This window comes from Physella acuta, unplaced genomic scaffold, assembly GCF_028476545.2.
Source record: "Physella acuta isolate Inbredline_101_S28 unplaced genomic scaffold, ASM2847654v3 ptg000333l, whole genome shotgun sequence".
In the NCBI taxonomy this organism is placed as follows: domain Eukaryota; kingdom Metazoa; phylum Mollusca; class Gastropoda; family Physidae; genus Physella; species Physella acuta.
The window spans coordinates 100,001-124,054 of NW_026731852.1; the positions used below are offsets into that span (position 1 = coordinate 100,001).

The following is a 24,054-nucleotide window of genomic DNA, read 5'->3' on the forward strand; positions in this document are numbered from 1 at the left end:
GCTAGAAAGAAGAGGGATCTCGAGTAACAAACTCTCGACAAAAAGCTTGCGACGAACTAGCCCTAGATAAACTAAGTGCTCCCGAAATTTTGTGCGACGACAGATTGGCTCCCGATAACAAGGCTCTCAAATGTAATTCGACAATAAGGTAAGTGCATTCAAGTGTGGCGGGAGTTTAGTATGGGATGGGTGCTGAGTTTAAACTTTGATTGTCTAGAGAGCTTAATATGTGATGAGTGCAAGTTTACTGTAAAATTTGATTGTGCTGGGAGCTTAATATGTGAGGGGTGCTAAGTTTATTTAAGAGTTGATTGTACTGAGAACTTAGAGTTTATGTCGAGATATTATGTTTTATTTGGTTAAGAGTTCGTGTTTTTAAACAGTTTAATCAGAGTTTGATGAATGACGATATTTTATTATTCTAATGGAGAATTAATTTAGGCTGGAGCTCAATTCAAGCTGGGAGCTAATTGAACAATGAGAGCTCAATGTTTTAAAGGAGAATAATTTAAGCTGGAGCTCAATGCAAGCTGGGAGCTAATTAAAACGGTGAGCTTAATGTTCTTCTGGAGCTTAAGCCCGAGTCTAATGAGCTTTTGTCGTGAACATTTTGGACGGAAGCCTGTTGTCGAGAGCCCTAAAGAAGGGGATGTATGTCACGTGTGATAAATGGCGGTCGTTATAAATGGGGGCCCTATTGCAGAGAGCTATATTGATGCGGTCCTTTTTAGGTTCCTTTTGAAGCGAGAGACTTTTAACACTACTTACCTTAAAAAAATTAAACACAAAATATAGTTTAAAATCAAACCTAAACCTATTTGCTCTATTATTCTAAATCTTACGTTATTGTTAACAGTATTGCTTCTGTAGTTCTAACATCAAAATTTAAAAAAAAAATGTTATTGAAGCTTGGTTATTTTAATTCTTTTTAAATCTTAGACTCTAATTTTAGTAGAGAACAATAGACTAGTCTCACATTTTTAATATATATATTTTTTAAAAAATACTTGAGATGGAAAATAAAACTCTCCACCCAAACCTAAGCAGCAGAGCGTGTCGATTGTTGAAGTATGACAGGAGTCAAACAAGTTGGGTAGGTTAAGTTTGTCTGTCGCCCCCCCCCCCCCGGGGCAGGAGTAAAACAATGGAAAACAATGTGTTTTTAGAAAACCTTTGATAATTTGGACAGAATAAAAACAATTTAAGATCGGAACAAAAACATTTGTTTCCTGGTCATGTTCCTTAAGTATAGATAAAATGACTCAAATGGGACCGGGTGACAGACAGACAGACAGACAGACAGACAGACAGACAGACAGACAGACAGACAGACAGACAGACAGACAGACAGACAGACAGACAGACAGACAGACACAAACGTTGCGCATTATTTTTGAGAAAACATGGGATAGATGTTACATATTATGGTTTATGTACACTACCCTAATCAAGCAGTGAAGTCAGAAAGCAGAAGCCGAGTGAAGCCTTTCAGGGGTGACGCCAAATCGAACAATTGCCAAATTTCAAGTCAGTTTTTTTTATCCTTACAAGATCTCACAAAATACCTGACCTCTAAATTTTCACAAGATCTCACAAAATACCTGACCTCCAAATTTTAACAAGATCTCACAAAATACCTGACCTCCAAATTTTAACAAGATCTCACAAACACCGAAATTCCGCAAGATTTCACAAAACACCTGACCTCCAAATTTTCACAAGATCTCACAAAATACCTGACCTCCAAATTTTCACAAGAGCTTACAAAATACCTGACCTCCAAATTTTCACAAGAGCTTACAAAATACCTGACCTCCAAATTTTCACAAGATCTCACAAAATACCTGACCTCCAAATGTTCACAATATCTCACAAAATACCAAACCCCCACGTCTCACACCCCCCCCCCCACCCCCCACCACCACCCCCCCCGCCCCTACTGAACAAACCATTTGGATAAGATAATCTAAATATTTTTTCTATATCTGTTTGAAAGCAAACATCAATGTAGAATTGAAATGTGAGGTATCAGCTTGGTTATTAAAGATGTACGTCTTTAACGATTAGGATTAGCGTGATGTAATGTAAACGTATAGGTACGTCTTTAAGGATTTGGATTAGCGTGATGTGATGTATGGAATCGTCCTCAAAGGTTTCAGTACACCGACGTGCAGATTTTATAATCTTTGATTGATTTCAGTTATCACTTAAATCTTTCACATGGGTCATTTAAAATGTGATGTGTGGTTTGACAGGTCATTTGATGTGTGACGTGTGGTTTAAAAGGTCATTTAAAGTGTGGCGTGTGGTTTAAAAGGTCATTTAAAGTGTGATCTATATCTGTTTGATATAGGTCTTTTAAAGTGGTTTGACAGAGGTCTTTTAAAGTGTGGTGTGTGGTTTGACAGAGGTAATTAAAAGTGTGATGTGTGGTTTGACAGGGGTCATTTAAAGTGTGACGTGTGGTTTGACAGAAGTCATTTAAAGTGTGGCGTGTGGTTTGCCATGTCATTTAAAGTGTGGCGTGTGGTTTGACAAAGGTAATTTAAAGTGGTTTGACAGAGGTCTTTTAAAGTGTGGTGTGTGGTTTAAGGTCATTTAAAGTGTGATCTGTGGGTTGATATAGGTCTTTTAAAGTGGTTTGACAGCGGTCATTTTAAGTGTGGCGTGTGGTTTGCCAGAGGTCATTTAAAGTATGACGATTGGCTAGAATGACTCTGACATTTGTCCTAAAACTGCTTGGTTAACATTTTTACTTTCTCGTACATACGAAGTATTGAGAAAGTCTTCTTTTTTCTAATCGTGCAAAAATAAAAAATCGAGCTTTTTGCAAATCTCGACGTTTTACGGCTCCCTGAGTCGGAAAAAAAAAAGGTTTTGCAACCTTGTCCGTATGTCTGTGTGTGTGTGTATGTGTGTGTGTGCGTGTCTGTGTGTGTGCGTTTCTGTAAACACGATAACTTGAGTACCGTTATAGCTATATTGATGAAATTTCATATATGTGTATTATATCAAAATCGTAGATCCGTATCAATTTTTGAGCGATTTCCGATAACCGGAATTGGAACTTTTTCTACTTTAATTTTTTCAAAAGCCTATAACTTGAGTACTATTTCAGATAGATAAATGAAATTTCACATGTAAGTAATTGTAAGATATAATTCTCTGACCCATCAAATTTTGACTAATTTCTGTTGACAGGAAGTAATGTTCGCTATTTCCGATTTCTCAAAAAACGCATGTGAATTTATAAAGTGCTAATATTATATTGCACTATTATGCACATTTTGTTTGGAGTTCACTTGGTGTGCAATTCTTTTTTCTACGAGATTTTTAAAAAAATTCTATTTTTAAAAGTTTAAATATTTACAATGGATAAAAAATCATGTCTATATCGCGAGTGGCCATTCCCTGTTCTTTCATAAAAAAATATTCGAGATAGTTTATGGGAGATCACTCCCGGTTTATTATCAATTGTTCCGGGACAGTGCGATTTATGGCATGAGATTAAATATCAAATTATCGTGTTCCTGGTGTGGTTTAAAATCAATTATAATGTTAGACCTCATCACCGTCTGATGTCGTTTCACATCAGGTAGAGAGACGTATGGTTAAGCTTTGAGTTACGTGACGCGTTTACAAACTCACTCGCTAGTAAATTAAACTGACAAACTGATCGTTCTAAAAAAAATAATTGCATATTAAATATTCCCACATGTATATACCTACACAAGGCAATCGTTAAATGAGCATAGAAATTAAAATGTAATCCTTAAATGAAGCATAGCATAGAAATTAAAATGTAATCCTTAAATGCAGCATAGCATAGAAATTAAAATGTAATCCTTAAATGCAGCATAGCATAGAAATTAAAATGTAATCCTTAAATGCAGCATAGCATAGAAATTAAAATGTAATCCTTAAATGCAGCATAGCATAGAAATTAAAATGTAATCCTTAAATGCAGCATAGCATAGAAATTAAAATGTAATCCTTAAATGCAGCATAGCATAGAAATTAAAATGTAATCCTTAAATGCAGCATAGCATAGAAATTAAAATGTAATCCTTAAATGCAGCATAGCATAGAAATTAAAATGTAATCCTTAAATGCAGCATAGCATAGAAATTAAAATGTAATGCTTATATATGCAGCAGAGAATTCAAATTAAAACTCTAGCACTTACTTTCAAGAAAGCGAACAATCTTTTAACAAAAACACTTAGGACCATTTTTGTGAACGTAATAGATACATGAAAATATTACGCATAACGCTACAATAAATAAACGGAAAGTCGGTTCGGAAAGTTAGCTGCAAATTGTCGTGTCTAATGGCCCCTGTTCTGATTGGTTAAGTTCCCCTGCTCTGATTTGCTTCTTAAATCTGCCCCCCCCCCCCCTCCGTCTCCCTACATAATAGATAGTTTATTGCGACATTATTTCTGTGTCTGTTTGTTATGTGGTTGTAACGTGACTGCGACAACCCATGTCTGGTTGGTATGTGGTTGTCACAATCTGTGTATGGTTGGTATGTGGTTGTCACAACCTGTGTATGATTGGTATGTGGTTGTCACAATCTGTGTATGGTTGGTATGTGGTTGTCATAACCTGTGTATGGTTGGTATGTGGTTGTCTGAAACCTGTGAATGGTTGGTATGTGGTTGTCACAACCTATGTATGGATGGTATGTGGTTGTCACAACCTGTGTATGGTTGGTATGTGGTTGTCACAACCTGTGTATGGTTGGTATGTGGTTGTCATAACCTGTGTATGGTTGGTATGTGGTTGTCACAATCTGTGTATGGTTGGTATGTGGTTGTCACAACCTGTGTATGGATGGTATGTGGTTGTCGCAACCTGTGTTTGGATGGTATGTGGTTGTCACAACCTGTGTATGGATGGTATGTGGTTGTCACAACCTTTGTATGGTTGGTATGTGGTTGTCACAACCTGTGTATGGATGGTATGTGGTTGTCACAACCTGTGTATGGTTGGTATGTGGTTGTCACAACCTGTGTATGGATGGTATGTGGTTGTCACAACCTGTGTATGGTTGGTATGTGGTTGTCACAACCTGTGTATGGTTGGTATGTGGTTGTCACAACCTGTGTATGGTTGGTATGTGGTTGTCACAACCTGTGTATGGTTGGTATGTGGTTGTCACAACCTGTGTATGGGTGGTATGTAGTTGTCATAACTTGTGTATGGTTGGTATGTGGTTGTCACAACCTGTGTATGGATGGTATGTGGTTGTCACAACCTGTGTTTGGATGGTATGTGGTTGTCACAACCTGTGTATGGATGGTATGTGGTTGTCACAACCAGTGTATGGGTGGTATGTGGTTGTCGCAACCTGTGTTTGGATGGTATGTGGTTGTCACAACCTGTGTATGGTTGGTATGTGGTTGTCACAACCTGTGTATGGTTGGTATGTGGTTGTCACAACCTGTGTATGGATGGTATGTGGTTGTCACAACCTGTGTATGGATGGTATGTGGTTGTCACAACCTGTGTATGGTTGGTATGTGGTTGTCACAACCTGTGTATGGATGGTATGTGGTTGTCACAACCTGTGTATGGATGGTATGTGGTTGTCACAACCTGTGTATGGATGGTATGTGGTTGTCACAGCCTGTGTATGGTTGGTATGTGGTTGTCACAACCCCTGTTGCTTCTGACTGCCACCTGTTTATGTTTGGTATGTAGTTGTCATAAGCCATGTCTGGTTGTTGTGTGGTTTGGTATGTGGTTGTCACAACCCCTGTTGCTTCTGACTGCCACCTGTATCTAGCTTGTTTATGAAGGCGCCTAACCATGACCAGGTAATTAACGGGATTAGCATGTCTAATGAGGCAGAAGAAAGGGATGAAATTAACATCCGTTTTAGCCGTAGTACCTAATTAATACGAACATGTTTGACAACAAGACAGTATAGTACACCAGACACTTGTTTACATCCGTTATAAGTTCAGTTTTGTTTTGTTTTCGTTTTTTATTATAGAGCGAACATTTGTTTATTGTTGTTTTTCTTTTTCTTCAATTTACAGTGTATTTGAATTTATTTTATTTCCTACTTTTTAGTCAATAATTAGGAGTTTTAAGAATTGAAATATCAAGTCCATATTTAAATTTTTAAAAATCAAGTATCGCCATATTTTGTCCTTTGAATCTGTTTTTTAATAAAGGCGCCACACCAATGAGCTAAAAATTTGTATTTAAGACACGATCGTTCACTCTCGGCGTTAACTCAAATGATAATTATCTGCCCTTTATCCGACGACGGTTCTTGTGTGTGAAAATATTCATGAACACCAATTTGGTTAGATGATAAACCCACCTACAGACAGACGGACGGACGGACGAACAGACAGACAAACGTGGTGACTTCAGTTAAAAGCCTGTTTTTAACTAGCTTAGCTCAGAAAGTAATTCACTCAAGTTATTTTAGTCGAAGGCGTACCTCTACAGTAAACGAGTCAAGCATGAAAACAGATACAGAAGATACCAACTCAATGTGACCTTACGACTTACTATATGGCAGAATACGACGACACAATGTAATACTTTTAAATCTTCTAATTATTCTACAACAAGCTGAATAACAAATACAACAAGAATGTGCATGTATTTAAAACATCACATTCGGCATTCTACTTTTAATATTTAATTAAATTAAACACCGAAATGAATACATCAGCTAATACATTTCTAGCATGCGAGTTACAAATACTCCACACATTTTGAACGAACTAGTAGGCTTAAATTGCCAGTCGGATTTTAGGGAGCAACTAGACAACCCGTCATTTATTTATTTTTTATATCTAGGAGTTTAGGGTTAAGTTTGTAAACATTGTCAATTGATTTCAGTAGTATATGAATAGGTCCACGTAAGTGGGAGGGTGGTGTCTAGTTGGATGTGGTGGGAGGGTGGTGTCTAGTTGGGTGTGGTGGGAGGGTGGTGTCTAAATGGATGTGGTGGGAGGGTGGTGTCTAAATGAATGTGGTGGGAGGGTGGTGTCTAGTTGGGTGTGGTGAGAGGGTGGTGTCTAAATAGATGTGGTGGGAGGGTGGTGTCTAAATGGATGTGGTGGGAGGGTGGTGTCTAGTTGGGTGTGGTGGGAGGGTGGTGTATAAATGGATGTGGTGGGAGGGTGGTGTCTAGTTGGGTGTGGTGAGAGGGTGGTGTCTAAATAGATGTGGTGGGAGGGTGGTGTATAAATGGATGTGGTGGGAGGGTGGTGTCTAGTTGGGTGTGGTGGGAGGGTGGTGTCTAAATAGATGTGGTGGGAGGGTGGTGTCTAAATGGATGTGGTGGGAGGGTGGTGTCTAAATGGATGTGGTGGGAGGGTGGTGTCCAGTTGAATGTGGTGGGAGGGTGGTGTCTAGTTGGGTGTGGTGGGAGGGTGGTGTCTAAATAGATGTGGTGGGAGGGTGGTGTCTAAATGGATGTGGTGGGAGGGTGGTGTCTAAATGGATGTGGTGGGAGGGTGGTGTATAAATGGATGTGGTGGGAGGGTGGTGTCGAAATGGATGTGGTGGGAGGGTGGTGTCCAGTTGGATGTGGTGGGAGGGTGGTGGCTAAATGGATGTGGTGGGAGGGTGGTGTCTAAATGGATGTGGTGGGAGGGTGGTGTCTAAATGGATGTGGTGAGAGGGTGGTGTCTAAATAGATGTGGTGGGAGGGTGGTGTCCAGTTGGATGTGGTGGGAGGGTGGTGTCTAAATGGATGTGGTGGGAGGGTGGTGTCTAAATGGATGTGGTGGGAGGGTGGTGTCTAAATGGATGTGGTGGGAGGGTGGTGTCTAAATGGATGTGGTGGGAGGGTGGTGTCTAAATGGATGTGGTGGGAGGGTGGTGTCTAGTTGGATGTGGTGGGAGGGTGGTGTCTAGTTGGATGTGGTGGGAGGGTGGTGTCTAGTTGGATGTGGTGGGAGGGTGGTGTCTAGTTGGATGTGGTGGGAGGGTGGTGTCTAGTTGGATGTGGTGGGAGGATGGTGTCTAAATGGATGTGGTTGGAGGGTGGTGTCTAGTTGGATGTGGTGGGAGGGTGGTGTCTAGTTGGATGTGGTGGGAGGGTGGTGTCTAAATGGATGTGGTGGGAGGGTGGTGGCTAAATGGATGTGGTGGGAGGGTGGTGGCTAAATGGATGTGGTGGGAGGGTGGTGGCTAAATGGATGTGGTGGGAGGGTGGTGTCTAAATGGATGTGGTGGGAGGGTGGTGTCCAGTTGGATGTGGTGGGAGGGTGGTGTCCAGTTGGATGTGGTGGGAGGGTGGTGTCTAAATGGATGTGGTGGGAGGGTGGTGTCTAGTTGGATGTGGTGGGAGGGTGGTGTCTAAATGGATGTGGTGGGAGGGTGGTGTCTAAATGGATGTGGTGGGAGGGTGGTGTCTAAATGGATGTGGTGGGAGGGTGGTGTCTAAATGGATGTGGTGGGAGGGTGGTGTATAAATGGATGTGGTGGGAGGGTGGTGTCTAAATGGATGTGGTGGGAGGGTGGTGTCTAGTTGGATGTGGTGGGAGGGTGGTGTCCAGTTGGATGTGGTGGGAGGGTGGTGTCTAAATGGATGTGGTGGGAGGGTGGTGTCTAAATGGATGTGGTGGGAGGGTGGTGTCTAAATGGATGTGGTGGGAGGGTGGTGTCTGGTTGGATGTGGTGGGAGGGTGGTGTCTAAATGGATGTGGTGGGAGGGTGGTGTCTAGTTGGGTGTGGTGGGAGGGTGGTGTCCAGTTGGATGTGGTGGGAGGGTGGTGTCTAAATGGATGTGGTGGGAGGGTGGTGTCTAAATGGATGTGGTGGGAGGGTTGTGTCTAGTTGAATGTGGTGGGAGGGTGGTGTCTAGTTGGATGTGGTGGGAGGGTGGTGTCCAGTTGGATGTGGTGGGAGGGTGGTGTCTAGTTGGATGTGGTGGGAGGGTGGTGTCTAAATGGATGTGGTGGGAGGGTGGTGTCTAAATGGATGTGGTTGGAGGGTGGTGTCTAGTTGGGTGTGGTGGGAGGGTGGTGTCCAGTTGGATGTGGTGGGAGGGTGGTGTCTAAATGGATGTGGTGGGAGGGTGGTGTCGAAATGGATGTGGTGGGAGGGTGATGTTTAAATGGATGTGGTGGGAGGGTGGTGTATAGTTGGGTGTGGTGAGAGGGTGGTGTCTAAATGGGTGTGGTGGGAGGGTGGTGTCTAAATGGATGTGGTGGGAGGGTGGTGTCTAAATGGATGTGGTGGGAGGGTGGTGTCTAAATGGATGTGGTGGGAGGGTGGTGTATAGTTGGGTGTGGTGAGAGGGTGGTGTCTAAATGGATGTGGTGGGAGGGTGGTGTCTAAATGGATGTGGTGGGAGGGTGGTGTATAGTTGGGTGTGGTGAGAGGGTGGTGTCTAAATGGATGTGGTGGGAGGGTGGTGTCTAAATGGATGTGGTGGGAGGGTGGTGTCTAGTTGGATGTGGTGGGAGGGTGGTGTCCAGTTGGATGTGGTGGGAGGGTGGTGTCTAAATGGATGTGGTGGGAGGGTGGTGTCTAGTTGGATGTGGTGGGAGGGTGGTGTCTAGTTGGATGTGGTGAGAGGGTGGTGTCTAAATGGATGTGGTGGGAGGGTGGTGTCCAGTTGGATGTGGTGGGAGGGTGGTGTCTAAATGGATGTGGTGGGAGGGTGGTGTATAGTTGGGTGTTGTGAGAGGGTGGTGTCTAAATGGGTGTGGTGGGAGGGTGGTGTCTAAATGGATGTGGTGGGAGGGTGGTGTCTAAATGGATGTGGTGGGAGGGTGGTGTCTAAATGGATGTGGTGGGAGGGTGGTGTATAGTTGGGTGTGGTGAGAGGGTGGTGTCTAAATGGATGTGGTGGGAGGGTGGTGTCTAAATGGATGTGGTGGGAGGGTGGTGTATAGTTGGGTGTGGTGAGAGGGTGGTGTCTAAATGGATGTGGTGGGAGGGTGGTGTCTAAATGGATGTGGTGGGAGGGTGGTGTCTAAATGGATGTGGTGGGAGGGTGGTGTCTAGTTGGATGTGGTGGGAGGGTGGTGTCCAGTTGGATGTGGTGGGAGGGTGGTGTCTAAATGGATGTGGTGGGAGGGTGGTGTCTAGTTGGATGTGGTGGGAGGGTGGTGTCTAGTTGGATGTGGTGAGAGGGTGGTGTCTAAATGGATGTGGTGGGAGGGTGGTGTCCAGTTGGATGTGGTGGGAGGGTGGTGTCTAAATGGATGTGGTGGGAGGGTGGTGTCTAAATGGATGTGGTGGGAGGGTGGTGTCTAAATGGATGTGGTGGGAGGGTGGTGTCTAAATGGATGTGGTGGGAGGGTGGTGTCCAGTTGGATGTGGTGGGAGGGTGGTGTCTAAATGGATGTGGTGGGAGGGTGGTGTCTAAATGGATGTGGTGGGAGGGTGGTGTCTAAATGGATGAGGTGGGAGGGTGGTGTCTAAATGGATGTGGTGGGAGGGTGGTGTCTAGTTGGATGTGGTGAGAGGGTGGTGTCTAAATGGATGTGGTGGGAGGGTGGTGTCTAGTTGGATGTGGTGGGAGGGTGGTGTCTAAATGGATGTGGTGGGAGGGTGGTGTCTAGTTGGATGTGGTGGGAGGGTGGTGTCTAGTTGGATGTGGTGGGAGGGTGGTGTCCAGTTGGATGTGGTGAGAGGGTGGTGTCCAGTTGGTTGTGGTGGGAGGATGGTGTCTAGTTGGATGTGGTTGGAGGATGGTGTCTAGTTGGATGTGGTGGGAGGGTGGTGTATAAATGGATGTGGTGGGAGGGTGGTGTCTAAATGGATGTGGTGAGAGGGTGGTGTCTAGTTGGATGTGGTGGGAGGGTGGTGTATAAATGGATGTGGTGGGAGGGTGGTGTCTAAATGGATGTGGTGGGAGGGTGGTGGCTAGTTGGATGTGGTGGGAGGGTGGTGTATAAATGGATGTGGTGGGAGGGTGGTGTCGAAATGGATGTGGTGGGAGGGTGGTGTCCAGTTGGATGTGGTGGGAGGGTGGTGGCTAAATGGATGTGGTGAGAGGGTGGTGTCTAAATAGATGTGATGGGAGGGTGGTGTCTAAATAGATGTGGTGGGAGGGTGGTGTCCAGTTGGATGTGGTGGGAGGGTGGTGTCCAGTTGCATGTGGTGGGAGGGTGGTGTCTAAATGGATGTGGTGGGAGGGTGGTGTCTAAATGGATGTGGTGGGAGGGTGGTGTCTAAATGGATGTGGTGGGAGGGTGGTGTCTAGTTGGATGTGGTGGGAGGGTGGTGTCGAAATGGATGTGGTGGGAGGGTGGTGTCTAGTTGGGTGTGGTGGGAGGGTGGTGTCTAAATGGATGTGGTGGGAGGGTGGTGTCTAAATGGATGTGGTGGGAGGGTGGTGTCTAGTTGGATGTGGTGGGAGGGTGGTGTCGAAATGGATGTGGTGGGAGGGTGGTGTCTAAATGGATGTGGTGGGAGGGTGGTGTCTAAATGGATGTGGTGGGAGGGTGGTGTCTAAATGGATGTGGTGGGAGGGTGGTGTATAAATGGATGTGGTGGGAGGGTGGTGTTTAGTTGGATGTGGTGGGAGGGTGGTGTCTAGTTGGATGTGGTGGGAGGGTGGTGTATAAATGGATGTGGTGAGAGGGTGGTGTCTAAATGGATGTGGTGGGAGGGTGGTGTCTAGTTGGATGTGGTGGGAGGGTGGTGTATAAATGGATGTGGTGGGAGGGTGGTGTCTAAATGGATGTGGTGGGAGGGTGGTGTCTAGTTGGATGTGGTGGGAGGGTGGTGTATAAATGGATTAGTGGGAGGGTGGTGTCTAAATGGATGTGGTGGGAGGGTGGTGTCTAGTTGGATGTGGTGGGAGGGTGGTGTATAAATGGATGTGGTGGGAGGGTGGTGTCTAAATGGATGTGGTGGGAGGGTGGTGTCTAAATGGATGTGGTGGGAGGGTGGTGTCTAAATGGATGTGGTGGGAGGGTTGTGTCTAGTTGGATGTGGTGGGAGGGTGGTGTCCAGTTGGATGTGGTGGGAGGGTGGTGGCTAAATGGATGTGGTGAGAGGGTGGTGTCTAAATAGATGTGGTGGGAGGGTGGTGTCTAAATAGATGTGGTGGGAGGGTGGTGTCCAGTTGGATGTGGTGGGAGGGTGGTGTCGAAATGGATGTGGTGGGAGGGTGGTGTCCAGTTGGATGTGGTGGGAGGGTGGTGGCTAAATGGATGTGGTGAGAGGGTGGTGTCTAAATAGATGTGGTGGGAGGGTGGTGTCTAAATAGATGTGGTGGGAGGGTGGTGTCCAGTTGGATGTGGTGGGAGGGTGGTGTCCAGTTGCATGTGGTGGGAGGGTGGTGTCTAAATGGATGTGGTGGGAGGGTGGTGTCTAAATGGATGAGGTGGGAGGGTGGTGTCTAAATGGATGTGGTGGGAGGGTGGTGTCTAGTTGGATGTGGTGGGAGGGTGGTGTCTAAATGGATGTGGTGGGAGGGTGGTGTCTAAATGGATGAGGTGGGAGGGTGGTGTCTAAATGGATGTGGTGGGAGGGTGGTGTCTAGTTGGATGTGGTGAGAGGGTGGTGTCTAAATGGATGTGGTGGGAGGGTGGTGTCTAGTTGGATGTGGTGGGAGGGTGGTGTCTAAATGGATGTGGTGGGAGGGTGGTGTCTAAATGGATGTGGTGGGAGGGTGGTGTCCAGTTGGATGTGGTGGGAGGGTGGTGGCTAAATGGATGTGCTGAGAGGGTGGTGTCTAAATGGATGTGGTGGGAGGGTGGTGTCTAAATGGATGTGGTGGGAGGGTGGTGTCCAGTTGGATGTGGTGGGAGGGTGGTGTATAAATGGATGTGGTGGGAGGGTGGTGTATAAATGGATGTGGTGGGAGGGTGGTGTCTAAATGGATGTGGTGGGAGGGTGGTGTCCAGTTGGATGTGGTGGGAGGGTGGTGTCTAAATGGATGTGGTGGGAGGGTGGTGGCTAGTTGGATGTGGTGGGAGGGTGGTGTCTAAATGGATGTGGTGGGAGGGTGGTGTCTAAATGGATGTGGTGGGAGGGTGGTGTCCAGTTAGATGTGGTGGGAGGGTGGTGTCTAAATGGATGTGGTGGGAGGGTGGTGTCTAAATGGATGTGGTGGGAGGGTGGTGTCCAGTTGGATGTGGTGGGAGGGTTGTGTCTAAATGGATGTGGTGGGAGGATGGTGTCTAAATGGATGTGGTGGGAGGGTGATGTTTAAATGGGTGTGGTGGGAGGGTGGTGTCTAAATGGATGTGGTGGGAGGGTGGTGTCTAAATAGATGTGGTGGGAGGGTGGTGTCTAAATGGATGTGGTGGGAGGGTGGTGTCTAGTTGGATGTAGTGGGAGGGTGGTGTCTAAATGGGTGTGGTGGGAGGGTGGTGTCTAAATGGGTGTGATGGGATGATGATGTCCAGTTGGATGTGGTGGGAGGGTGGTGTCTAAATGGGTGTGGTGGGAGGGTGGTGTCTAAATGGGTGTGGTGGGATGATGATGTCCAGTTGGATGTGGTGGGAGGGTGGTGTCCAGTTGGATGTGGTGAGAGGGTGGTGTCCAGTTGGATGTGGTGGGAGGATGGTGTCTAGTTGGATGTGGTTGGAGGATGGTGTCTAGTTGGATGTGGTGGGAGGGTGGTGTATAAATGGATGTGGTGGGAGGGTGGTGTCTAAATGGATGTGGTGAGAGGGTGGTGTCTAGTTGGATGTGGTGGGAGGGTGGTGTCCAGTTAGATGTGGTGGGAGGGTGGTGTCTAAATGGATGTGGTGGGAGGGTGGTGTCTAGTTGGATGTGGTGGGAGGGTGGTGGCTAGTTGGATGTGGTGGGAGGGTGGTGTCTAAATGGGTGTGGTGGGAGGGTGGTGTCTAAATGGATGTGGTGGGAGGGTGGTGTCTAAATGGATGTGGTGGGATGATGATGTCCAGTTGGATGTGGTGGGAGGGTGGTGTCTAAATGGGTGTGGTGGGAGGGTGGTGTCTAAATGGATGTGGTGGGATGATGATGTCCAGTTGGATGTGGTGGGAGGGTGGTGTCCAGTTGGATGTGGTGGGAGGGTGGTGTCTAAATGGATGTGGTGGGAGGGTGGTGTCCAGTTGGATGTGGTGGGAGGGTGGTGTCTAGTTGGATGTGGTGGGAGGGTGGTGTCTAGTTGGATGTGGTGGGAGGGTGGTGTCCAGTTGGATGTGTTGGGAGGGTGGTGTCTAAATGGATGTGGTGGGAGGGTGGTGTCTAAATGGATGTGGTGGGAGGGTTCAGCTGGACAGTGGAAAGAGAGGGTCTAAAACTCAAAAGTATAAAATAGTTGACCATCAGCAGTGATGGGTACCTGGCTTAAGTTCGAGAAACGAAGGCGGCTGGGCATAGTGTACTATCCACCTGTTGGCTGAGGTCATTGAAACAGAAGAACTCTACTTTATCCGCCCCATACATGATGATTAACATCAACACAAAATTGTACATACGTTAAACAAAATAAAACATAAATGTGTATGTTAATGACTGTATTGCACTTCATTCAATTCTTAACAATCGTGGTGCATAGGCCTACAATGCGAAAGCCGGCTGTAATTAACAGAAAGACCTTTGTGTTATTGTCAAATATTGCTTTTTGAAAGATTGGCACAGCCTAAAAAAACTTAAGGCGGCGACACAGAAGAATAGCCTTTTGTCTATGTCGGCTTTTTTTCTATGTTGGCCTTTTGTCTATGTCGGCCTATTGTCTATGTCGGCCTTTTGTCTATGTCGGCCTTTTGTCTATGTCGGCCTTTTGTCCCTGTGAACCTTGTTGCCTACACCCAGGCAAGACACTACGCGAATTTAATGTGATCGAACCACGGCATACTTGTCTTTTGTATCTCAGCGTAATTGCCTTGTAAAAGTTAAGTTTTTTTTCTTTCTTATTGTAAATTTTAAAAAAACAATACTTTGGACTTATTTTTAGCTTAGACCTCATTAAAAGAACTGGGATTATCTTTAATGGCAGAAACGTGCAGAGGATTAACGCGGGAATTACGCTGATAGGTTGTATAGGGTTATGTGGACAAGATAGGGAGCAAATTGGTGGCCAGCGACAAGATAAATTTTTAATAAAAATGTCTGGCCATCAGATGAAGTTTGGCCACCTCAATGAAAATGTCTGGACATCAGATGAAGCTTGGCCACCTCATTAAAAATGTCTGGCCATCAGATGAAGTTTGGCCACCTCATTAAAAATGTCTGGCCATCAGATGAAGTTTGGCCACCTCAATGAAAATGTCTGGCCATCAGATGAAGTTTGGCCACTTCACAGAAAAGTCTGGCCATCAGATAAAGTTTGGCCACCTTAATGAAAATGTCTGGCCACTTCAGCTGGATCAACAAAGTTTACTGCCCCCCAAAACCAAAGTAATCGTTCACCATATCACTCTCTCATGTCGAAGAACACACTCAGTCCAAAATATCTTTTAAACTATTTCAAATCTCCTTCTATAAGAGTTCTCTTGAAATGCCAGCTGACAGTTAAAGAAATAATACGGCCCTGAGATAAGGGTATAAACATATGGATCAATTTATCATTTAAATAAAACTAGAGACATGGAAAACAAAGTAAGAGGTATGAGTGTATATGAATTGGTTTTTTTTTTCTTTTTACTTTCTCATTTGCGAATTATAGTGCAGGTATTGCAATCTAGCAAAAAATCGAAATCGAGATTTTCACCCTGAGTCGGAAAAACATAACTTTGCAATTTTGTCCGTATGTAGGTCTGTCTGTCTGTCTGTGTGGTTGTGTGTGTGTGTGTATTTATGTGAACACGATAATGTGAGTACCGCTACAGCTAGATTGATGAAATGTCGCATATAAGTATTATATCAAATGTGTAGTTTTAATTGATTTTTCAGCTATTTCCGATAACCGGAAGTGGAACTTATTCTACTCTTGGTTTTTCAAAAGCCTATAACGAGTAATGTTTCAGATAGATAAATGAAATTTCACATATAAGTAAAAGATCTAATTATCTGCGTTCTTTTAAATTTTGAGTAATTTCCGTTGACCGGAATTAGTTCTTTACGCTATTTCCGATTTTTCAAAAAAAAAGCATATGAATTTATAAAGCACTTTATAGACACATTGCTGTTCACTTGGTGCGCATTTTTTTTCTCTACGAGATTCTATTCTATTTTAAAAAGTTTAAGTATTTAAAATTGATTACAAATGTTTAAAAAAAATAACAATAGTGTCGAATCGGAAGTTTCGACAAACGGATCAGGAAATATTTAGAAGCTCTTTCGTTATACTGTTGGTCAATACAAAGGTTTTTTAATTCCATAAGTTTCTAGCTAAGGTTTGAACTTATCTTCTCTGAAATGCCAGCTGACTGCCACACAGAATCTAAGTTTAAACCATAACAATGTTTTTGAAAACATTATGCGGGAACGTTTTAGGGCTGAGTTGGAGAAAAACTCAGTCCCAACAGACGAGGCGTATGAGGGTGAAACCCGACTCGTGAAACTCTCAACACACAGCCGAACACTCACAGTCTCCGTGTGGTGGGGCGGGGTGGGACTGGGGGTGGGGGGGTGCAGGTCGTCACATTAACATGAAAACCATTGTTGAATAGTTGATTGGACTTGAATAATTGAATAAATTAACTTCTGTGAGGTTGTATTCGTCTTGCACTTTTGAATTAGCTGTGCGGTATATTCGAGGCCAATCCCTGTGCATAATGTATATCGAAAATATGTTGATGGTAGTGAATACTATAAATGGTATGTGGTAAGCGGGTGGTGGGGCGTTAGGAAATTTTTTGTGGGTTTTTTTAAAGGTAGGTTCTGGCCTACAAAATTCAGGGTGATTTCTGATGATAAGAGGCTAGTTGATACCTTCAGCCTGATGATAAGATAAACCAGGCTACCTTCTAATGATAAGATATACCAGTGGCTACCTTCTAATGATAAGATATACCAGTGGCTACCTTCTAATGATAAGTAGACCAATGACTACCTTCTGGCTATAATAAAGCTCTAGCTACGACAGTTTTTAACACGTTTTTCTTAACTCAGCTTCGCGTTTGTGGATTTGTTTGTTTGTTGTTAAAATTGACATCGAAAATTAGCCCACTTCTGATTGCTCTACAGATCTGAAATTTGGCATACAGGCTACTTTCGCCTAACAATTTCAGATGCAATCATAAAAACTAGCAATTAGAGACCGTAATTAGCTTAATTTAATTACGCCCCAAGGACCATAAAATTGAGGACATGATTTCTAAAGATACCGACAAGACTGGAGGCTTATTCACACAGTTACTTCGGCCCCAATCGATGTGAGCGCGCTGGCCGTGATCGTATAGTGGTTAGTACTTCGCGTTGTGGCCGCGACAACCCAGGTTCGAATCCTGGTCGCTCAAGATTTTTTAGTCCGTGTATTTATAAACACTTAGTCAAGTCATACTTAATCAAGTCATTAGATTAAGTAGAAAATAAACTATATAAAAAACTTTTTTAAAAACCACGTTTTTCATGTGTAGCAACGGACTAAAAAGGAGAAAATAAAATACTTAAAAAAAACTTTTTAAAAAACCACGTTTTTCTTGTGGACTAAAAAGTAGAAAATAAATTTTTCTTTTGTGCTTCCTCGAGCTGTGCAGGTTCTTGTGATGACTGACAAAAAACGTGGGTCGGGCAGATGGGTCGGGAAATTTGATGGTGAACGTACCCACGTTTTTTGTCAGTCATCACAAGAACCTGCACAGCTCGAGGAAGCACAAAAGAAAAATTTATTTTCTACTTTTTAGTCCACAAGAAAAACGTGGTTTTTTAAAAAGTTTTTTTAAGTATTTTATTATGGTAATGTAGGGCTACCCATAGAAAAACACCCGATAAAATTGCCCAACTCACCGTTTGATAGCAAGCGATACAGAGACCAAATCCCATGTCATGATCCACCATCATGTGATAGACAAGCTCAAAACTCACTACAAGTTCCCAGTGTAGTGTTAAACACATGTGTACCGAATGAAAGGAGAGAAGGAGCTTAAATAGCTTACTTGTGCTTACGTGTTTTGATATCGACATCAATAACTCATTCAAGAGAGGATTACCCCAACAAACGTATTTCCTATAAACGTATTATAAGCAGATTATCTTAGAAGAATTTTAGCTTAGGAGGCAGGCGCTATACTAGAGTTCATATATATATATATATATATATATATATATATATATATATATATATATATATATATATATATATATATATATATATATATATATATAATGTAGCCCCACCTTGTCGCGTGTCATACCGACCTCTTAATTAGATGACAGTTTTAACACAAACATAAATATTCCAAGAATGTGCAACTGATGCTGTTGTTGATGTATGCTACCAAATATATTGAAACTTTAAATATGGGTCTGTGCTTGTAGGAGGTGACGAGGTAGCGCTATATTTAACGACAGCATTACTATATGTGAGAACTTCAACAATAAGACATATTAAAAGTCCAGCAATGTGACAGATGACAACTTCCGCAATGTGATATTTGACAACTTCCGCAATATGATATTTGACAACGCCTGCAATATGATACTATGCACAGTGAATCAACGAAGTCAAACTGGCATGCATTCAATACAATAGCAGGCAGGCAGACTGGCAAAAACATGAGAGAAATACAAGACATCACGTCGTCAAGCGTGCTCTAATATGAGGTTAATCGTGCGGCGTCAAAACGGCCAATGACAAAACGGCCCCGTCAAAACGACCCCGACAAATCGGCCCCGACAAATCGGCCCCATCAAATTGACCCCGTCAAAAGGGCCAGCGACATATGGACCCCGTCATTTTGGCTCCCGACATATAGTCTCCCGTCATTTAGTTTTTTCCACAAAACGGCCCCCGTCATTACGACTCCCGACAAATAGGCTCCCGCCATTTAGTTTCTCCACAAAACGGCCCCCGTCATTAAGACTCCCGAAAAATAGGCTAGCGTCATTTAGGCTCACGACAAAAGGACCACTGACAATACCGTTTCTGTAGAGACTAAGTCTCCCGGCCAAGCGGTCTCATTGAATATGACACCTGCCAGTGGGACCCCTTCATCAATATACTTTAGAGTTAGCTTATCCAACACTCTTAAAGTAATACAACGTATGCATCTCTTGTTCGGCAGGCCTTATTTTTATATTAGTTTATCTATTATAAAATATAGTATGTTTTAATTTAAGGGTCATCTATCTATGACATCCATAATTGAGTCGGTTATAGGCTGTTCCAACTCAGTGTGTGGGGAGAGGGGTCCACGCTGTACCTTCCTACCTGCAGTATGCTTGTAGGTTATCAAAACAAAATGCTGTTATCATGTAAACATCATGTATATCGAACATTTACACTTCTGTGCTCGCTTTTAAGCAACAGATCTTTTCTGTTGTAAATTAAACATTATCAAAACTTTAGAATTGGTGGAATTTATCTGTTAAGGGCTCGATTTGTTTGTGAATTAATGTTGGTTCATGAAAAACAATTTCATTCGGGCATTTAAAAGAGTTTATAGTGGTATTGGAGGTAGGACAAAATGGTTACTTTTATGCCAATAGTGGTCATGCCATTCATTAGTCTGGAGCCAATATGTCGGGAGTCATTTTGTCAAAAGCCAATATGTCGGGAGCCCAATTGCCGGGAGCCAATATGTCGGGAGCCCATTTGTCGGGAACCCATTTGTCTTGAGCCCTTATGTCGGGAGCCAATATGTCGGGAGCCGCTTTGTCGGGAGCCAATATGTCCTGAGCCTATTTGTCAGGGGTTAATATCTCGGAAGTCCATTTGTCGGGAGCCTAAATATCGGGAGCCCATTTTTCGGGAGCCTATATGTCGCAAGTCAATATGACGGGAGCCCATTTGACGGGAGCCAATAAGTCGGGGCCCTTTTGACGGGGCTATTTTGTCGGGGGTCGATTTGACGGGGTTAAATTAACGGGGCCGTTTTGACGGGGCCGATTTGTCCCGGGCCGTTTTGACAGGGCACCGTGGTTAATCTTTAACATTTCACGAAAAATACCAAGTAAGATAACAGATCTTTGAAGATCTCAGATAGAATAAAAAGATCAATGATCCAGAGAGATCAATCATAGTTAGTGTATACACGACAATAGGAAACAAATAAAAAAGGAATGAAATGTAAACATTACCTGCACGGATGTTTTGATTACCTCGTTACCTTGTGCCGTACTGAATGCATAACTAATGCATATGGCGGGAGGTATTCCTATACAGTATGCAGGGGAGGTGATCCAATAGAAGGGAGGTAATCCAATATAGGGGAGGTAGTCGTATACAGGGGAGGTAATACAATCGAAGGGAGTTAGTCCTATGGAAGGTGATGCTAGTCCAACAAAATAAGAAGGTATTCTCGCACAATAAAATGGTAATCCCACATAATAAGATGGTACTCCTACTTTAGTCCTACACAGTGAGATGGTAGTCCTACTTTAGAAGCACACAATGAGATGGTAGTCCTACACAATGAGATGGTAGTTCTACACAATGAGATGGTAGTTCTACACAATGAGATGGTAGTCCTACACAATGAGATGGTAGTCCTACACAATGAGATGGTAGTTCTACACAATGAGATGGTAGTTCTACACAATGAGATGGTAGTTCTACACAATGAGATGGTAGTTCTACACAATGAGATGGTAGTCTTACACAATGAGATGGTAGTTCTACACAATGAGATGGTACTCCTACACAATGAGATGGTATCCTGTAGTCCTACACAATGAGATGGTACTCCTACACAATGAGATGGTACTCCTACACAATGAGATGGTATCCTGTAGTCCTACACAATGAGATGGTAGTCCTGTAGTCCTACACTGAGTGAAAGACGTCGAATGTTACCAAGAACAAGAGACCTGACAATGCTTCACCTGCCGAGTGGGACTTGTAAGGACGGAGGGAGGGGGTGGCATGGAGGGGGGACAGGCCAGGCTTTCACAGCCTGTCAGATGATGGACGACGACACGAAATGCCATCACTTACATGTCATCCAACATAGTCTCAGGTGTGTTGTCTTGGGTTTATTTTTAGACAATTTAGGCTTGAGACATACATACAGACACAAACACATTATATATATATATATATATATATATATATATATATATATATATATATATATATATATATATATATATATATATATATATATATGTATATATATATATATATATATATATATATATATATATGTGGGGCTGGGTGTGAGGATGTATGTGTGTGTGTTGGTTCGTGTATGCGTGCGTGTTTTGTTCTGTTTGGTGGGTTTGTGATTGTTTTCCGTGTGAGTGTATAATATCCAATCTATTTTTAATTAGCGCTACACTTGTTAACAAATAAAATGACCAAAATTGAAATAACCTGATGTATGGGCAACAAAAAGGTAGGTAGACCTACGTCTATCACATTTCTGACACTTTTATCACGAGAAGAGTTGGTCAATGCTACACTAGCAATAGCTGTCACAAACATGACTGAGTTAAGGCCCCTTGGAGTTAAAATAAAACTCTGCCAATGACCTAGAAATAGCTTGGTGTTAAAATTTATAGCGGGCGTAGGTTTTATTCAAGCGAGGTGTGGTCTATCAGTTATATAGGGGAGGTAGAGTCTGTCTGTTGTTACATATCGTGATTCTGTTATGTAGCGGAAGTAGAGTCAAGCGGCCACGACTCGGAGACAGAAAATTTTCATTTATTGCAGAAATGTTGCCGCCATTTGATTCAGGTTTTAGTGATAGCGAACTTTAGTCTGGTGGATTAAAAATTTTCGCAGATTTTAACTACATCACATGGTTTTTATTTGAAAAGGAGGATTCAATAAATTTAAAAATAGACGTAAATCAGATTTGTCCTACAACTATTTTATATCCAAGGTTTTCATTGGTCTCCAATCAACATGCTGAAGTAGAAAAATCTAGAAGTACTTGAATCCACAACTTCTAAAACAAAAATTGTCAGTTAAAGTTTGTTTCGGAAGAGTTCTGTAACATAGTTCCAAACTGAGTTATTATTTTAAATTCCTGTTTTTTAATGTGTGCGTTAATCATGAGAGGCGAAAGTTGAAAACAAAAAGCAAGACAGTATGAACGCGGCCCGCTGCAAACATCTTGTTTATATGTATGTGACTGACATCAGTATGTATGGTAATTTCACAAACAGCATCAGAATCAGGAAGTCGGTTAACAAAAACACCAAAAGGTAGTTTATTTATAGATGTATTCAGCTGAGCGAATCTTCTTCAGAAATCAAATCAGTTAAAGTCTGTTTGTGAGTTTGTGGCAAATGTTGTTACACAATTTTGACGTTTTTCTAATGCAGCGAATTCTTTTAAACTTTCCAGACACATTGTTTTTTGACACTGCAACATATGTCATATGGGTCCAGGACATTACCCCCGTCAATTAACACCGGTCATTCCCCCCCTCGTCAATTAACCTCGGACATTTCCCCCCATGAGTAATTACCCTGGGATATTTTACGGGGGGGGGGGGGCGTGATGCCCTGTTCCCACCTCATTTAAATTTAATTAAATATTAAATTATTAATTAATGTAAAGAATAAATAATAATAAAAGGGGAGATAACACAATTGATCTCAAGCGCCTACTAAAAAAGCCCATTTACAACCGTGAACTGTTTGTCACGGACGACTGGTTTCCACGGGCGTTAAGAAGGGGCAAGTAACTGTCTTTTAGAGACCGCTAGCTACTCATCGAGTTTTAAGACGATTATTTTTAGTCGTGTGTGGTGTCGAATTCATTAAGAACGCACTTTTTGAGATGAGAAAATAAAACAAATATAAAAATATAATATCTTATATATTTTAGCAACAAATGCTCTTATTAAAGAAAGATTCATGTTTCAATATCAGTGCTATTCAGTGCATTTAAAAGCTTAATATTGTAAATTAAAAAAAAATAATTTAAAATTGTAATAATGTGATAAATACTTAATAGTGTGATAAACGTGTTACATTCATTAAATAAACCGCGAACATAAATATTTCACAGTGAATTATACACGTGGAAACATTTCTGTAATCGATGAGGTTGGTGTGATGAGTGTGTTCGGTGAGACAGTTGTATGTACCGGAACTCGTGTCCCAATGAGGGGAGGGGAGGGGGGGTTGCTTCTGTTAATTAGCAGAGGGACCTTGAGAAAGTTGAATGAAACAAGTTTGTTGGCTGAAGAGGTTTTGGACGACCGGAAGATGGATGGGGGCGTGGCCCAGGTCAGTTTGTTTACGTCTGCCTGCTCAGTTGCATTATGGGAGGCTGACAGGATGAGGGTTGGGAACACAAGGTGTACAGAGACACAGTCGAGAGACACAGTCCAGAGACACAATCCAGAGACATAGTCCAGAGACATAGTCCAGAGACACAGTCCAGAGACACAGTCCAGAGACACAATCCAGAGACATAGTCCAGAGACATAGTCCAGAGACACAGTCCAGAGACACAGTCCAGAGACACAGTCCAGAGACACTCACGTTAGACACACAGTCCAGAGACACAGTCCAGAGACACAGTCCAGAGACACAGTCGAGAGACACAGTCGAGAGACACAGTCCAGAGACACAGTCCAGAGACACAGTCCAGAGACACTCACGTTAGACACACAGTCCAGAGACACAGTCCAGAGACACAGTCCAGAGACACAGTCCAGAGACACAGTCCAGAGACACAGTCCAGAGACACAGTCCAGAGACACTCACGTTAGACACACAGTACAGAGACACAGTACAGAGACACAGTACAGAGACACAGTCCAGAGACACAGTCCAGAGACACGTTAAAGACACAGTCCAGAGACACGTTAAAGACACACAGTCCTGAGATACACTAAAGACACACAGCCCAGAGACACATTAAAGACACAGTCCAGAGACACTCACACTAAAGCAACACAGAGTGACGTCACCTGTCGAACCACCCTCTGATGACTAGGTGGAGAGCAGAGCTTCACAAAGTTGGCGATACCTTAGACGTATTTTTTAAAACAATATCTATGTTTTGTATATACGGAATCATAGGCCTAACAATTGACACTGGAAACACCTAAGTTTGAAACAATGTCAAAGTCAGGGA

The 24,054-nt window shown here is 43.3% G+C and overlaps 1 protein-coding gene across 3 annotated transcripts in view; it reads right to left on the reverse strand.

Annotated features, from left to right (window-relative positions):
* Positions 1–20,604, reverse strand: part of LOC131940825 (beta-1,3-galactosyltransferase 1) — a 39,475-nt gene extending 18,871 nt beyond the window's left edge. Inside the window, exon 1 of one of the 3 annotated variants that reach the window (XM_059299678.1) lies at positions 20,097–20,604. Coding sequence is in view for 2 of the 3 variants with exons in the window: in XM_059299676.1 (XP_059155659.1) it covers positions 17,805–17,858 (54 nt within the window). In the remaining variant the exon portion in view is untranslated. Of the gene's footprint in view, positions 1–4,186; positions 4,302–17,804; positions 17,897–20,096 lie in introns of those variants that run through there. The other 2 variants (XM_059299676.1, XM_059299677.1) reach the window with 2 other exon arrangements.
* Positions 20,605–24,054: the final 3,450 nt, after the last annotated feature.